The 16592-nt window shown below is 36.4% G+C and overlaps 3 protein-coding genes across 3 annotated transcripts; 2 read left to right on the forward strand and 1 right to left on the reverse strand.

Annotated features, from left to right (window-relative positions):
- Window positions 1-3142: 3142 nt before the first annotated feature.
- Window positions 3143-5859, reverse strand: LOC140788354 (serine carboxypeptidase-like 34). The gene is made up of 10 exons (XM_073137571.1): window positions 5567-5859; window positions 5221-5328; window positions 5010-5105; window positions 4833-4925; window positions 4671-4759; window positions 4294-4587; window positions 4045-4181; window positions 3822-3914; window positions 3497-3602; window positions 3143-3401 (listed from the first exon to the last, which is right to left on the reverse strand). Exons 1-10 carry the CDS (start codon window positions 5850-5852, stop codon window positions 3249-3251), a joined length of 1455 nt encoding a protein of 484 aa, XP_072993672.1. The 5' UTR covers window positions 5853-5859; the 3' UTR covers window positions 3143-3248.
- An 808-nt stretch (window positions 5860-6667) lies between these two features.
- LOC140788353 (uncharacterized) lies at window positions 6668-9614 on the forward strand. Its single transcript, XM_073137570.1, has 3 exons — window positions 6668-8587; window positions 8708-8800; window positions 9236-9614. Exon 1 carries the CDS (start codon window positions 6716-6718, stop codon window positions 8513-8515), a length of 1800 nt encoding a protein of 599 aa, XP_072993671.1. The 5' UTR covers window positions 6668-6715; the 3' UTR covers window positions 8516-8587; window positions 8708-8800; window positions 9236-9614.
- A 385-nt stretch (window positions 9615-9999) lies between these two features.
- On the forward strand, window positions 10000-16291 carry LOC140788351 (dolichyl-diphosphooligosaccharide--protein glycosyltransferase subunit STT3B). The gene is made up of 6 exons (XM_073137569.1): window positions 10000-11052; window positions 12126-12662; window positions 14012-14466; window positions 14833-14955; window positions 15398-15457; window positions 15824-16291. Exons 1-6 carry the CDS (start codon window positions 10159-10161, stop codon window positions 15951-15953), a joined length of 2199 nt encoding a protein of 732 aa, XP_072993670.1. The 5' UTR covers window positions 10000-10158; the 3' UTR covers window positions 15954-16291.
- The last annotated feature ends 301 nt before the right edge of the window (window positions 16292-16592 follow it).

The raw sequence follows: 16592 nt of genomic DNA on the forward strand, positions 1-16592 counted from the left end.
GATTTCCTAATGATAAAAATATTAATTAATGGAATAATTCTAATGCCCCACAAACACACCACGAAAGTGTCGACGTGACGTGGCATAATCTTATTCACTAATAATAATTTTTATGAGAGAGAGAAAAAAAAAACACTATTAATTGTTTAATAGAGTGTTTATAAAATGTCTTTGGAATTAGCATTACTTGTATTAAAAGTAACTATTTTATTTTGGCTTTCTTGGAGGCATAGGTCAACATAACTTTAATTAATCATAAACTCATAGTAATATTTGCAAGCAATGTTAATGTGGTCACTTATGGCCAAATAAAATGAGGGAAAATGGTAGGAGATAAGGACTAATAATTTAATTTTTTTTCTTAAAATAAAGCTAATGATGTCTATCTTACCTTTGTTACAAGATAAAAATTTCAGGCATGTGATGGAAATGTGACCCTCTAATATTTTTATTTTTTTTTTAAATCTCATATTTACTTGTACATCTCTCCAAAGTTTATATTTATATATCCTTTTTCATTCTTATTTTTTTTTCTCTAAGAATACTCTTTGGAGTAAATTATTATTAAAATTTGAAATAATTTAAATATTTAAATATTCTTATTTTAGTTTTTAAGTATTTCTCTTAGTTAAGTGTATTTTTATCTTTTTTCTATTAAATAACTTAACTTGAAAAGTAATCAGGATGGTATTAATATATATTTTGAAGGTATACATATAATTATACTGCTTTTGGAGATATTTTATAATTTTTAAAATTATTTAGAACTATCTATATATTATATAAATATTTTTAAAAAAATTAATGATACGATCGAATGGTAAACACAATAACCCAATGACTCAACCTCTAAGTCAACGTCCGATTCAGTTCTAATAATTGTAATTGAGACAACTCTCTCATTAAACAAAATATAGAAAGTTTAAATTTTGTTATAGAATGTTAAAATTTACTAAATATCAACCCTAATTTTTACTACGGAATCACCGCATGTCAAATTTAATTACTTAAAGAGTTTCATCTTCTTATGAAGCAACTGCAGCTAAGATTCCAACCTCAAAATACTCATACACATAATCTAAATTTCCCATTAATTACTTTTCTCATCTCTCTCTTCTATTTTAAATCCATTCCAAGCTTTGATTGAATTGCCATGTTTACAATTGATTTCATTGACTTAATGAATTGAAATCAAATACTAGATATAAATTTGCTTAACTTTTTTTAGGTGGAAATAGAAAGAAGGATCTTAATTTGCAACAACATATATATATATATACCAAATTTATAGATTTTATAAGCCTTCAAGCTATATTACAATTATAGCTTTATATTCAACAAATTAAACATACACACTCCTCTGCTTCAAAACCTCTCTAATCTCATCTAAATCCCCCTTCTCTCTCTCATACTTACTATATACTAATCAACATAGAGAGTAAAAACTACAGACACAAAATTAATCCACTACCCAATCACTGCCACTTTGCAAGAACCCACAAGACTCTGCTTCTCTCTCAAAGGACTCAGATGACAAGGACTCCATGAGCTCCATGATATCTTCTTCTAAGATGGTGTCTAAGATCTTCAACTCTTTGTGCTTCACCACAGTGACCATCTCAGGAGGTGCAACCTCAGTGACAAATACTAAGGAGCAAGCTTTGGCCATTGCTTTAAGGTTTTGGAGGAAGTCAATAATGGAATTTGAGTTGTGGAAGAGAGAAAGAAGGTTAGTATACACCAAACAAAGAGGAGAGTACTTAGGTTTGAACTTTGAGGAGCATTTATAAGCAAAGCTTATAGTGTAAGTCTTATACAACACCTAAAAAATTGTGTAGTAATTTTTAAGATGCGGCCCGAATCTATTTGTCTAGTCACTCTGAATACATTGTCAGATATATGCCAACACATCGATCACGATCATCACATACATTTAATCAATATGAGAACGTCGGCTCTCCTCTCGTATACCGATCACTTTCACGATGATTCAATTTTAGAAAAAAAATCTAAAATTCTTGACTTTTCTACTTAACAGACTAAGAATTTTGTGCTTAGATACTGAGACTCAAAAATCACACTTTGAAGTGAGGGTGATACAAAGTCGTAACGGTGTAGAAGACGAATATGGATAGTGACGCTGATGGTTGCCCACCCAAAACCGTTAAATTATTTATTTATTTAGCGCGTGAGCATAATTGGCGCAAGAAATGTGCCACGTGTTCATCAATGTTACTTGGAAACTTCTAAGAATAATTTTCTATTGGCTTTTTTGTGGCTTTCTTGGAGGTTACATCTAACTATAGAAGAAGTCATTGATGATATGATTAGGTGAAATATAATACATCAATCATTTAAGAGGAATTTGCATATAACATCTTATTTTTTAACGAAATTATAATTTACACTTTATATTTTTATTATTTATAAATTAAGTTATATAATTTAGCGACAGAAAAATAATAATTTATTGTTAGATTTATAAGCCTCGGCCATCTCGGGATCAAAGAGTCTCTTTTACACGTTTGAGAATGATTGAGTGCACAATTTTAGCTACTTCTTTATTGGGTTTTATTTTTAAGGAACTAATTGTGTAACGGAGAAAGACACTTTATAGAAGTGGGGGTTCCTCGTGCTTTAATTTTAGTATTAGAAAGTGGGATCCATGAAAGTGATTTCCATCCATCTAATGCCATGGTAAGTGGAGGATTTAAGTACTACTCGTGCTTAATCTCCTTGTAGCTTTTAATCTATTTTATTATATCACATTTATCATATGAAAGAAATAATTTTTTTAAAAATATTGTCTATGCAAATTATGACCCTGTAATTATAGAAAATCTTTGAAATATTCATAAAGTCTTAGTGTAATTATTGCTTAAATATTTAATCCTCCTTCGAGTTGCACTTTCTGGCATAAATAACCAAAATAACTTTCTCATATTATAAGTTCATCCCATTATATTTATACAGAGATAATTAAGTCTTTTCAGAAGAGAGGTTAAATGCTCATGTTTAAAAGTACACGTTAAAATAAGACTAAACCACTTGGAGATAAACTCAATTTGCCTAATTAACACCATTCCATCTTTTGACATAAACTCCATGCAAGATGTAGATATACAGAATTATAGCCTAGAACTTTGAAGAAGACAAAGTATATATATATAGGGAGATAGATAGATTGATAGATAGATAGATAGATAGAGTCTAAAAACATTTCATGCATAATTAGGCAGTAGAAAAGACTAAAATGGAGGAGTAGAAGGCAATTGCTTGTCTGCAATGAAGTGTGCAAAGAGTTGCCTTGCTTTCCTTGGAGCAAAGGTTGGAACTTGATGGCCGGCGCCGCGAACGGTGGCGAAGGTTAATCCGTCGTAAATTATCGTCCAGCCACCAACCTAAAGAGACCCAGATGAAATTTTTCATCAAGAATTTGATCAGAAGACAAACCTTTTTTTATTTTTATTTTTCCAAGTCATAAGAAGAGAATTACTTGCTCTTTGCTGAACCATGGAGTCCACTCTTGAGTAATGTTCAGGCCAAGCTTGTCTAATGCGTAAAGTGTAGAAGTTACAGGAACTCTTCCGTCTGTATCTCCACTGCAATTTTTTTTTTGCAAATTGAGATGAGATTAATAACATCAAAAGAGTAGGATTAATTTGGATTAGAGGGCCAATTTCTCTAATCAAAATTAGAAGAGGAGAAAATATGTAATACAATTTGAATTTCATATTATATGATTTAGTTTTTGATTGTTAAAATGTATTCAGTAAGAAAGAGAAGAGCATATGGAAGGATTTCAAAACAAAAAAAAAAACCTGAAAATCCAAATTCTGATTCCTCCATCAATTAGCTTCTTAATAGTCGGTAGCATCGACGGAGGAGAGTCGATCCACGAAGTTATTACAAGGCTGCCGCAAAATAAATCCAGTAAGAAATCATCACTAACAGTTGCAAAATTTTCCTTATAATAAATCTTTCAGAGTTTGAATTTCCAAGACAAAATTTGTATACTCTTTTTTGTTGATATTTTCATGTTACCTGCAGTGAGTCCAGTTATAACCTATCTTTGTGACATTGGCATGTAGAGCTTCTTGAACATCTGGCCTATTGAAGTATATTTCTGAATATTCTGAAACACAAGGATCATAACCTGCTAGTTTCTGATGAAATCCTTTCTGTAAGAATTGAAACTTTCAGTAAAAAAAAATTTCAGAAGTAAATTTAGCTATTCAGCATTTCAAATTTGAGTATTTTTGAGAAATTGAAGAACACGAAAATGAGACCTACATATTTCGAGAAGAAATTTAGCTTGCCTCCTTCGATCCTCCTCATCCGTTTATCGGAGAGTGATGCTTCTGGCGCGAGACATATTGGTGTATACAAGCTGTACATATCTATGAACATGAAAGAATTGAAGAATTCATTCATGTAGTCATTACACGCATCGCTAACATTCTCTGTAAAAAAATTGCAGCTCTTCTTGATGTTGTTATATAACTTTTCAGAGATGACAGCATGATCCCACGCATATTCTACCATTCCCTTCTGATCTGTTTCATCGTCAATTGCTGCATTGCCGATCTGAATAATTGCTGATTGCAATGTTATAAATGCTTGAATTTAATCGTCGAACTATTTTAACTTTCTACTGAGAGAATTACTACCATCAAGCCTTTGAAATTGATGTAATCCTCCTTCGAACAGTCCTTGTTCGCGTCGAAAATTTTTTCAGCAAGTTGAGGAACATAATGGCCTGACAAAAAATTGTTAAAGAACACAAAAAAGAATTGAATTAAACCTAGAAATCTCTAGGTATTAGTTCTTACCTGCATAACTTTCTCCAGCAATGTAGAAATCATGGCTTTTGTATTGTGGAAACCTCTTGAACCAATTGACAAGGAATTTATAGGAATCATGTGCTTTGAAAGATCCAAAATAAATTAAATGTAATTAGTAAACAATTTCAGAAAACTAGCAACCATATCAGTGGTTTTTAAACTTACCAGTTAGTTCATCACCAAGTAGCTCAAAATCAGAGCTGGTGTTTGTGTAAGAGAATCCAACACCAAAAGGTGCTTCCAGAAATAGCATATTCGCCTCTGCAAATATGCATACATTAGAATATCTACTTAGCAATCTTATTTTTGTATATTAAAAACATGAACATAAGAATGTATGGAAATATAGTAAGATTTGAATGGTAAATGGGCTTGCCTTTGTTCCAGGATTGCTCATTGAATCTGAGCTCTGGCACACCCTTCTGCATCAAGAAAGGCCCAAGTTCCTCTGCCTCCCCATATCCAATAGAAGAACATCCAGGTCCTACCATAAGAAATAAGAGTAACATTTGATGAATATATATATAATCAGAGAAAAAAATGTGCATTTGTGATAAGAGTTAAAAATTCATTAAAAATGCTCTTTATTGTCTTTCACACTCTACCATATATTATATATAGATGACTTAAATTAAGGTACTAAGTTTTAAAGAACAATAACAGGTTTTAGGTTAAAGTTAACTCATATATTTTAGGCATTAATAAAATACTTATGTATATACCTCCATTGAGCCATAAAACCAGAGGTTTTTTATCTACATTATGAGTGGCCTCAAAGAACCAATAGAAGAGAGCCCTCCCACGTGTCTCATTGACGGTGACATAGCCGGCGTACTGCCGGAAGCGCACCGCCGGCTGGCCTGGCAGTCTCTCGACCCGATCGGCCTCCTGCCGCTCAAAAATCTCCTTGTAATTGTCTATTTTTCTCGACTCGAGAAAAGGAGCAGAGGAGAAGAGAAAGAGAAGAAAGAAGAGCATGGACGAGGAGGCCGAGAAGAAGACATCCATGCTTGACTTCTCTTTGTGCATCCAAGAGTAGAGAATCTGATCAACTATATATATATATAAGTATGTGAAAGTCTTCAACTATTTATAGAGATAAGAGACAGATATCACGTAACGTCTAAGATGAAATGGTCAACGAGGAGTATCGGGTCGTTATATATATACATATATATATATATATATATTATATTGAAATCTTCTTTTCTTATTGAGACGTTACCTAATAAAAGTCGTTTGGTTGTCCCCTCGATGGTCCATCAGAGCCGTCCATATAGAAGCATCCGAATCGCAAAGCACGAGTGACGGCTGTGATTGATTTGAAACAATCCGTTACGGTCCTGATGAGACGAAAGTTTAGCCGATCCATCCGCTAATTCTGTTGATATCTTGAAATAGTGAAGAAGAAAAAAAAAATCCAATTAATTACACCCTGTTCCTAACACTAATTAGGAAGAAATCTTATAATTGGAATGCCCAAAATGAGAGGAATTAAAATTGATTTGGGATAATTAGCCTTCTTCTTTTCTATTCTCATGTTCCTATTCTATTTAATAAATTTATTTTTGGTCATAGATATTATTTTTAAAAAATATATATATATATAAGATGGATGATTTATGAGTCAACCTAGCTCTCTTTGATCTTAGTTAGTTAGTGGTTGATATTTATTTCTTCCTCCCTTAGAAGTTACAAACTTGCGTATTTTTAACTGTAAGGTTTATAATAGAGTACGTCTTTTGACTTGATATTTTGATTTCTATCGTTATATTAGTCTTGGATTTAATTAAAATTGCTATAATATAATAAAAGAAGTTTTACAGATAACACCCTGTATTTAAGATAATTTTCAGAAGAAATGAGGTGAAATGCTAGTCCGAGATGTACAGAGGTCGACGGCCAATCTCCTAACGCTAATTTATCTCTCTCTCTCTTCGAATTCTATGCCGTCATGGATTCCACGGCCGCTCTCGACGGCGATTCGCACGGCCATCCGAACCCTAGACTGCTTCCTCGACGCCATCCCCCACCGTCGCCGGAACCTTAGACACCTCCCTCGCCGCCACTGCACTATCTCCTTCACCGACGCTGACGACGACGACGACCTCCTCTTCCAGATCCTCAACTCTCCCAAACCACTCCCTCCCTCTTCTACTCCTCCAGTTTCTGCTGCAGATTCCGTCGCCGCAGCACCCCTTGATCTGGATCAGCACGACTATCACCGCCTCATGAAAGCTTTGTCACTCTCTGGCAACGTCCACGGCGTCCTCCGCGTCCTTCGCAGGATGAAGCAAACCAATTGCCATCCCAATGTCCAATGCTACACCATAGTGATGAAAGCTTTGGTCTCCGCAGGCCGCGCTAGCGATGCCGAGAAAATGTTCGATGAAATGCTTGGGTCAGGTGTGTCTCCGGATTTGTTGGCTTATACCCTTCTAGTGAAGATCTATTCTTGCCATCTCGGAAAGTTCGATGAGGCTTACGAGGTGATGACGTGGATGGCGAGGTGTGGGTGCGAGCCGGATGTGGTCACCTACTCGACGCTGGTCCAGGGGCTGTGTTCGGCTGGGCGGGTTGACGAGGCGTGGGACGTGTTGCATCGGATGCTCGACCGGAGGTGCGCTCCCAATCTTCATACTTATACGCCGATACTTGAAGCTTACTGTGCTCAAGGGAGGATGAAGGAGGCAAGGAAGTTAATGGAGTCGATGCGTGTTACTGGTTGCCAGCCGGATACTATCACCTACAATGTCCTGATCCAAGGGCTTTGCAAAGCTGGAAACTTTGATGAGGCTGAGAGGGTTATAGAAGAGAGTAATCTTAATGGTTGGATACCTGATGCCATAACCTATAGTACTTATATAGTTGGGCTTTGTAGGGTGGGAAAAACTGAGGAGGCTCTTAGATTGTTGGGAGCTATGCTGGAAAAGGGACTGAAACCAACTACGGTGGACTTGAACATCCTTCTTGATTGCCTAGGTCAGGAGTCGGATTTTTGGAAGAGTAAGCAATTATTGGAGAATTGCTCGGAGTTGGGATTTGAGGTTGATATTGTTAGCTATAACACTGTGATGAGCCGTCTTTGTGATATGGGGAAATTGTTTAGTGTCTTGAAGGTATTCGCCGATTTGTTAAAGAAGGGCATAGAACCTGATACTCAGAGTTTTAACATTTTGATTGCTACTCTTTGTAGAGCTGGAAAGTTTAGGTTGGCAGAGATTGTCTTCCGCAGCAAAGCTTTTGTTGCTGATATTGTGACATGCAACATTATGATTCATGAGTTCTATGAGGCAGGGAAAGTGAAGGAACTTGGATTTCTTTTTGCTGATATGGATATGGGGAAGATTGCCCCGGATATTGTTACATACAACACATTGGTTGATTGCCTTTGTAGGAAGGGAAAGATATTTGAGGCCATAAATTTTGTTAGATCAGTAGAAGGAGGTTACCCACCAGTTCCAGTTGCACATTTGACGTATTGGTTGATTAGGAGTGGAAACAATGGGGAAGTATTAAGATTGATTGAAGAAATGTCAGGACGAGGTATGGTTCTTGATGGTCAGATTTTTGATCTCTTGATCAAGGCATTCTGTAGGAAAGGTTGTTGTAACAGTACAGACATATCAAAAGTGTGTCTCATTCTGAACAAGATGCTTGGCATTGGGTAAATCATTTTCAGAGCTTCTACCTTTTGAAGTTGTATAACTTTTCTCAGAACAGAGTAAATCGGCTAGTAACAGGTACTATTTCTCTCATTTAATATTACACATATTTTACCTTCTAGTCTACATAGATTTGAAGTTTACTCGCTTCATTTTAAACTTTTTTCACTTATATGCGTTTAATATATTGGAATACAGGCTTTCAGATTCGAATTGCTGTTGATGGTATGAGCCAAATTGAAGGGTACTTTGTGCCTGACTTGGAGTACACTATTTTCTTTAAACCTCTAGGTATGTGCAAGTAAATGATTAGCCCAGCTGAAGATTCATATTAGCAGTCATTTTCATTGTAATTATTGTCACATCACCTTTATTACTGTAGATAGAAAATTAAACTAGTATTTGCTTCAGCATTTTCCAGTGTTTGGAATCCTACTAATCGTGGATTCTACCGAAAAACACAGAATTTGTGGAAGTAAGATTAAGTAATTTTATTCAAAGAGGCTTTTGTCGTAATTAGCAGATACAAGTATATTCTTGCAATCAAGTAACCTATCTCTTAAAGTAGAACAATTATGATGTTAATATATGTGGTGAATTACTGAATATTATCGAATTCATCAACAGCTTTGCAATTTGTTTGTTCTAATCTTTGCCTAATTCTTTACTTTCTGCTATCATACAATTGATCAACTAAGTTTAATCGACAATATGGTTGCCTTGCAGTGATGCGTTGGTGCTTCAAACCACTCAGCTGGTTGGATTACAATGAAGTTCTCATGGCAGCTGAATAAACTTACAGGGAAATATTTCCTATCAACTCTGCTAGTTGGATTAATAAAAATGAAGTTCCCTTGGCAGTGGAATAAAGTTCAGGAGAATACTTCCATGGTGACTAAAATTCATATAGGTAACCAGTTTCCTTGCATTAAAGCATGGAAGATACAGTTGTGTCTACATGTTTCAAGAATGGCAGATGTTTTATTTTGTGCCCTTTTCTTCTTTGGAAATCTATAGAAACAGTTTTGCTCACACTGGTTGCAAGATTTTTTTGCTCATCATTGTAAACTTCAATTGGATGAAATGAATTCTTTATTTTTTATCATGGTTGAAATATTATATCAAGAAAGTTGCCAATCTCTTTGTTACATCACATGTTCACATTCAACCTTGTAAACCATTAACCTAATTTTAATCAGACATAATTTATTAATTTAATTTCCAAAAGCTGGACTTAATTAGCTGTCCACTCAGATTTATCAATTAATTATGGAAGGAAAAAAAAAACTTTAATCTTAATTGTTATCCTAATCAGAGGGATGTTAAAAAAGTTAAAACCAACAGACCAATAAATAGAGAAAGAGTGATAAAATTCTTGGATAGTATCATATAGAGATCACCACCGTTCACTTCCGATGATACATCGTGGCATAGTCTCATTCGTCCAGCTCAATAGATCAGCGTCACCTCCGGTTCTCTTACCGCAACCGTAGCACGGCAACATCCGCGAGGTCGTCTCTTCTCGTTCCTTCCTTCTTAGATCCCATCTCCATCGTACTCTTCACTAAAACCCTTCTCATTATCAAATGAAACCCTAGGAACACCAAGGAACCGAAGTAGATTTCTCCTTCCCCGATTCCGATCTCGCCATGGGAGCCAAATCCCCACCTCTTTCCTCCTCCTCCTCCTCCTCCTCCCCTTCCCCTCTCCCCTTCTCCCTCAAAGCCTTCAAGCTCAAGACGAAGCAGCAAGAGCTCTTGATCCGCGTCGCCGCCCTCGCCCTCATCTACGTCCTCGCCTTCGCCGTCCGCCTCTTCAGCGTCCTCCGCTACGAGTCCATGATCCACGAGTTCGATCCCTACTTCAACTACCGCACCACCCTCTTCCTCACCAACAACGGCTTCTACGAATTCTGGAACTGGTTCGATTCCGAGAGCTGGTATCCTCTCGGCCGGATCATCGGCGGCACTCTCTACCCGGGTCTCATGGTCACCGCCGCCTTGCTCTACCGCTTCCTCCGCTTCCTCACCTTCGCCGTCCACATCCGCGAGGTGTGCGTCCTCACTGCCCCCTTCTTCGCGTCGAACACCACACTGGTCGCCTACTTCTTCGGGAAGGAGATCTGGGACTCCGGCGCGGGGCTCGCTGCCGCGGCGCTCATCGCGATCTGCCCCGGATACATCTCGAGGTCGGTCGCGGGGTCGTATGATAACGAGGGGGTTGCGATCTTTGCGCTTTTGTTTACGTTTTATCTCTTCGTCAAGGCGGTTAATACTGGATCGCTTGCTTGGTCGCTGGCATCGGCGTTCGGGTACTTCTACATGGTGTCGGCGTGGGGAGGGTACGTGTTCATCATCAACTTGGTGCCACTCTATGTTCTGGTGTTGTTGGTGACCGGGAGGTATTCGATGAGGCTGTATATTGCGTATAATTGTATGTATGTGGTTGGTATGCTGCTTGCTATGCAGATCCGATTCGTTGGTTTCCAGCATGTGCAGTCTGGAGAGCATATGGCCGCCATGGGTGTGTTCTTCTTGTTGCAGGTATGCTTTTCTATTTTTTCCCCCCTTTAAATTGCCTTCACTTTGTTGGTGTTATATGGTTAGTAACCTGTTCTCTTTCCTAATGTTAGATCAGAAATTTGGTAGTGCATATTTCTTTTCATGAGATGCTTTTGGCAAATGATTAGTATGTTTTAACATTTACTGTATATTTGTTTATATTGCTGTTTCTACGAAACAGATGGTTTTATTTAAGCTCTCTAAGAGCTTTCTGTGGAAATTGTCATGTGGCTGATGCTCCCCAGTAGATGAGATTTAGTATGTAACTCATATCTGATTCAAGTTGTTGGGAGCATTTTTCTAAATGGTGGGCATGGAACATGGCTGCACCACTGACTTATATGCAGTAGGCAATTGCATCTGAGAGGATATATGTGGGTTGTATTGAAGGAAAATTGTAGAAGTAATGAATCAAAAGTAATCTACAGAAAGATGGGAGTTGTTTGGTGCATTAAGACAGTCAATGACCTGAAAATTATGTCAATAAAGCTCAAGTTCCAACTTAGCTAATTCAATAATTATATACCAGATGAAAGTAACACGAGGTATGCTCTTTATTGATATAGTGACAATATGAAACAGATATTTCTTTCGAGAGGAAAGGGGGACACTACCCCACTTCAAATAATGAAACAGATATACATTGTCATCATCTTCATATGACCAAATTTATAATGTTGATGTTGATTTGTCTTCTATTTAAGGATATTTTAGGAACTAATTGTTTTCTAAATATCTGCTCATAAGCTGTTGGACATAATATCATGCGCCTACAGTTATTTTGCTTTAGCAAGAACAATGTTTTATGTGTATTTTGCAGATCATGCTGATCACTTGAAGATCTATGCATGGTTGCCAAGCCTTTTTATTTTTTAATTTCATCTCTAAGATATATATTTATGTACTCCGTATATATTTGTACCTATTTATATATTTCTTAGTGAAAATATATACATTGTATTTGGCTTTCTAGCATTTCCTGTTGCAGTGCAGTTGCAGGTGTTTATTATGGTGCTTCTGTTGTAAGTTTTCTTATTGGAGGATTTCTTTTGCAGGTCTTTTACTTTTTAGACTGGGTTAAATATATGTTAAATGATGCTAAGTTATTCCAGTCGTTCTTGAGAATTACTCTGACATTTTCAATTACCGTGGGTTCTCTGGCTCTTGGAGTTGGTATGGCATCTGGTTATATCTCTCCCTGGACAGGCCGCTTTTACTCCTTGCTCGATCCAACATATGCAAAAGATCATATACCGATCATTGCATCAGTGTCCGAGCATCAACCAACTGCATGGTCATCTTTCATGTTTGACTTCCATATTCTTCTCTTGCTTTTTCCAGCTGGTCTCTACTTCTGCTTTAAGCGTTTGTCAGATGCCACTATATTCATAGTTATGTATGGTCTCACAAGTATGTATTTTGCTGGTGTGATGGTTCGCTTGATTCTTGTTGCTACACCAGCTGTATGCCTTGTTAGTGCTATTGCTATTTCTGCTACAATAAAGAACCTAACATCATTGGTTCATGTGAAGAGCAAGACTTCCCAAACAGTTTCCACTAAAGGGTCATCCAGCTTGAAGGCGTCAGCCAAGGTAGCTCTTTTAATATCTCTGTAGATTTTGGTTTATGCTCTATTTTATCTCAATAATGCATTAGATGAATCACAAATTAGTCCAACTAGTAACAATTGCTGAAGGAGAACAGTTTGAATTCCCTAGCTGAGATGGAGGCATAAGACAGATATGTAATTCTAATTGCAATAATAAATAATCTGCTTACTCAAAGTGTATGGAAGATAGTGCCATTGCCAATTGATTCTGGTAGAATCAAATGATCAATTTAGCACTTAGTGATACCTCCTGCGAATCACATAGAACCATGATAGGCTTGTATGCAGTGCTTCTGATCTATATAGTGTTATTGCAAGTATTTAACATCATTACATTCCATATCTCTTCTCGTGAAATGTCACTAAACTTTGATGGTTAATTTTAGGGTCTTTTCAGAGCAAAATTTGAGCTACTTTAGGTTGGTAATTTAGAGGAGATTTTATGCTAGAATGATTGAAGAAGCCACACTAGAATATGGTGATAGCAAGCAGTCGGTGCAACAGAGTAGAAATAAATTCTCATATATGTATACATATTACATGTGCGTTTGCAAATACATGTATGTATAGATATGCATGTACAACATACATGTAAAAATATATGCACACACAACCATACACATCTATGTATACATATATATTATTAGGCAGTTCATATCCATCTGCACTTCACAGAAATCATGAATCTGGTAAAAGATGTAGATGTTAGCAACTCGTGTCAAGACATTTAAAACCTTGAATGTGTTAAAATATATAGATGCTGCCTTAATTACTGCTGTCTGAATGAAGTATATATTTGCCAGCAATTGTATACTTTGGTATCAGAATAGACAGCTTGTGATTTCCAGTGGTAGCTTTATGTTGATTTTGGTTCCTATTAACTAGAGTATTTATGTTAGCTTTTTCTTCACTAAATCATAATATCCAAAATTCAAGCCACGAAAATCAAACTTCAGATTGTGATTTAAACCAATAAATATGGCTTCATTTAAATAAGTTGTATAGTTAACTTTAGGACATCTTTGTAGCATTCTCTTATGGGGCTTAAATTCACCTTTGCAAATGACAAATGTAATATCACTTGTGTAAAAAAATAGAAATTTATTCCACCTGAAGACCCTTAGAATTTTGACTTTATCCAGTTTATCTTGCTACTTACCTCTCTGAAAAATAGTTTGTGAACTTGACCATGATATTGATGAGAATTTCCTTGTAACCTCTCAAAATTTGTTTTTAAACTGCCTGCAATTTGATAATTCTTGCAAATAAGAAGGTTAGTAATTTATTAGGTCATTTACAATAACTATTATCTTGGTCATTGTGCAATGGCAGGCATCACTTGATCAGTCTCTTCCCTTCCAAAGAAATGTAGCTATTGCGTTGCTTGTTGGTGCATTTTATATGCTCAGCAGATATGCAATTCACTGCACTTGGGTCACATCAGAGGCATACTCTTCTCCCTCTATTGTCTTGGCAGCGAGAGGTGCTAATGGTGGCAGGGTCATATTTGATGATTATCGTGAGGCATACTACTGGCTTCGCCAAAATACTCCTCCTGATGCCAAAGTAATGTCATGGTGGGACTATGGATATCAGATTACTGCCATGGGAAATCGAACTGTTATCGTAGACAATAATACTTGGAATAACACTCACATTGCTACTGTTGGGCGTGCAATGTCATCCTACGAGGATGAGGCATATGAGATAATGCAGTCACTGGATGTGGATTATGTGCTTGTTGTATTTGGAGGTCTTACGGGCTATTCCTCAGATGATATTAACAAGTAAGATAGCTGTCTAAGCATAAAGCCTATAGGACATCATCTACTACAACCTGTATTATATATATAATCACACACAAATATATGCTGAAAATTTGCAGATTCTGTCACTCGTGCGTTAACATGAAAGATTCTAATGTGACTAATATTTGGAGGAAACAAATATATATTTGTTATTAGATATTGACTATTTATATAATCCTTATATGTAACCTCCTTCGGACTATTATCTATTTTATGCATGTAGATACACACACGTGCGCACACACATGCATGTGTATATGTTATTCTAAAAACTTGGGCAAGACATGCATGTTTAAATTTCAAGTCCTTGTAAACTTATTGAAAACATTTGTTTCCACTTCTCAGATTTCTATGGATGGTGCGGATTGGTGGTGGAGTATTTCCTGTAATAAAAGAGTCTGATTATCTTGTCAATGGTGACTATCGTGTTGACAAGGGTGCAGCACCAAAAATGTTGAATTGTCTAATGTAAGTATCTCATACTGGTGACAATTTCATTTGTGAAATCTAAATAACTCTCATGCTTCAATCTGCTTCAAACTTTTGAAAATTTATAGGATAATAACTGGTTTCCCTGATTTGAGTGAATAGTTGTGTCTAGTTACTGGCATGCACACATGGTCAAGTTATAGTATCTTTTAATTTACATTTCCTTTACACTATGTTGTCCTCTCGTGAACCAGTAGATCTGTCTTGTGAACTCAGAAGAAGAATCAGAAATGTTACATGTGCGTTATCTGATTATAGTGTTGCAGAGGCACTTCCGTTTGTATAGCATATATCGTTATTTCAATTTTGATATGAAGAGATAATTTCCCTGCTTGATTCAACATATGCAGTAGCAACTTGCTCTGCCAAGTATGAAGAATATGTTTTTAGTGATTCATCCATCTTCCCTTGATTTGTGCAGGTATAAACTTTGCTATTACCGGTTTGGAGAGGTGACAACAGAGTATAATAAACCTCCTGGGTAAGGCATTCATTTTTTTTATAAAAGTTTATGATTTTAATTGGCTTGTGTAATCAATATAGGAAATCTCAAAAGTTTTAGCAACCACCTAGTGCTCAACATCTACATATGTTTTTGGATCCTTTTCTTTTTCACTGTTGCAAGTTTCTTATGTACTTTTCTCCGAGCCTCTTCTCTTGGGAGATCATCTGTGAGATAAGGTGGTTTTGATCCCCTGGGAAGATGTACGATTCGTTTGCTTGTAGTAGAAATCATAATGAATGTAATAATCTTGGGTTGCGGAACTGTTATGCGGGCATAAGATTGGCTGTTAATCTCTAACTTGAACCATCACCTCACTTATTAATGTTATATGTTTGGTGACAGGTATGATCGAGCAAGAGGAGTGGAAATCGGGAATAAAGATATAAAACTCGAGTATTTGGAAGAGGCATTCACAACATCAAACTGGATTGTGCGGATATATAAAGTAAAACCACCCAAGAATAGGTGGTGAATTACTTCCACTTTGCCCTCCATCGTGCCCTCTATGGAACCACTGGCGAATCTTAGAAATCTCAGTTCGTGCGACAGTGAGACTGTTTCTTTAGCAATTTAAGAGCAAGAAACATGAGTATGAGACATGGTTTTTCATCTAATACTGCGCTAAGGGAGTTGGTTTTAGTGAGAGAAACGGCTAGAGAATATTGTTGTTGAGTATTTGATAGAAAGCTTTAGGACTTTTTGTTTTGCTTTACCCTTACTTTCCAATTTGTTTACATGCAAGCCAGATGACCCTTATTTAACGTTAACGTTATTTCTGATAAAAAAAAAAGATATTTCCATTATGAACAATAGCAAGTTTATGGTCGTTCTGGCTTCTGAACACAGATTAATCGGTAAATTCTCCGTGTCGAAGGTCGAAACATTTTCCAATTAACGGTACGTGATTTGAGCTAAAAGTTATGTTATTATAGTTGAATGGTCGAAACTATTTTTTTTTGCTGTTGTTGTTCGACTATGATTACTCTTTATGGAGCTTCGAAACAGCTGCCCTTCTATTCGAACAGACATGGGTTCAAATGGATACTGGATAAAATATTTATTTTACGCTCTTTTCCAGGAAAGGAGCCATGATAACTAAATTTACAAACCG

The sequence above is a fragment of the Typha latifolia genome, chromosome 5 (genome assembly GCF_019914945.1).
Source record: "Typha latifolia isolate L0001 chromosome 5, TyphaL0001v2, whole genome shotgun sequence".
NCBI classification, from domain to species: Eukaryota; Viridiplantae; Streptophyta; class Magnoliopsida; order Poales; family Typhaceae; genus Typha; species Typha latifolia.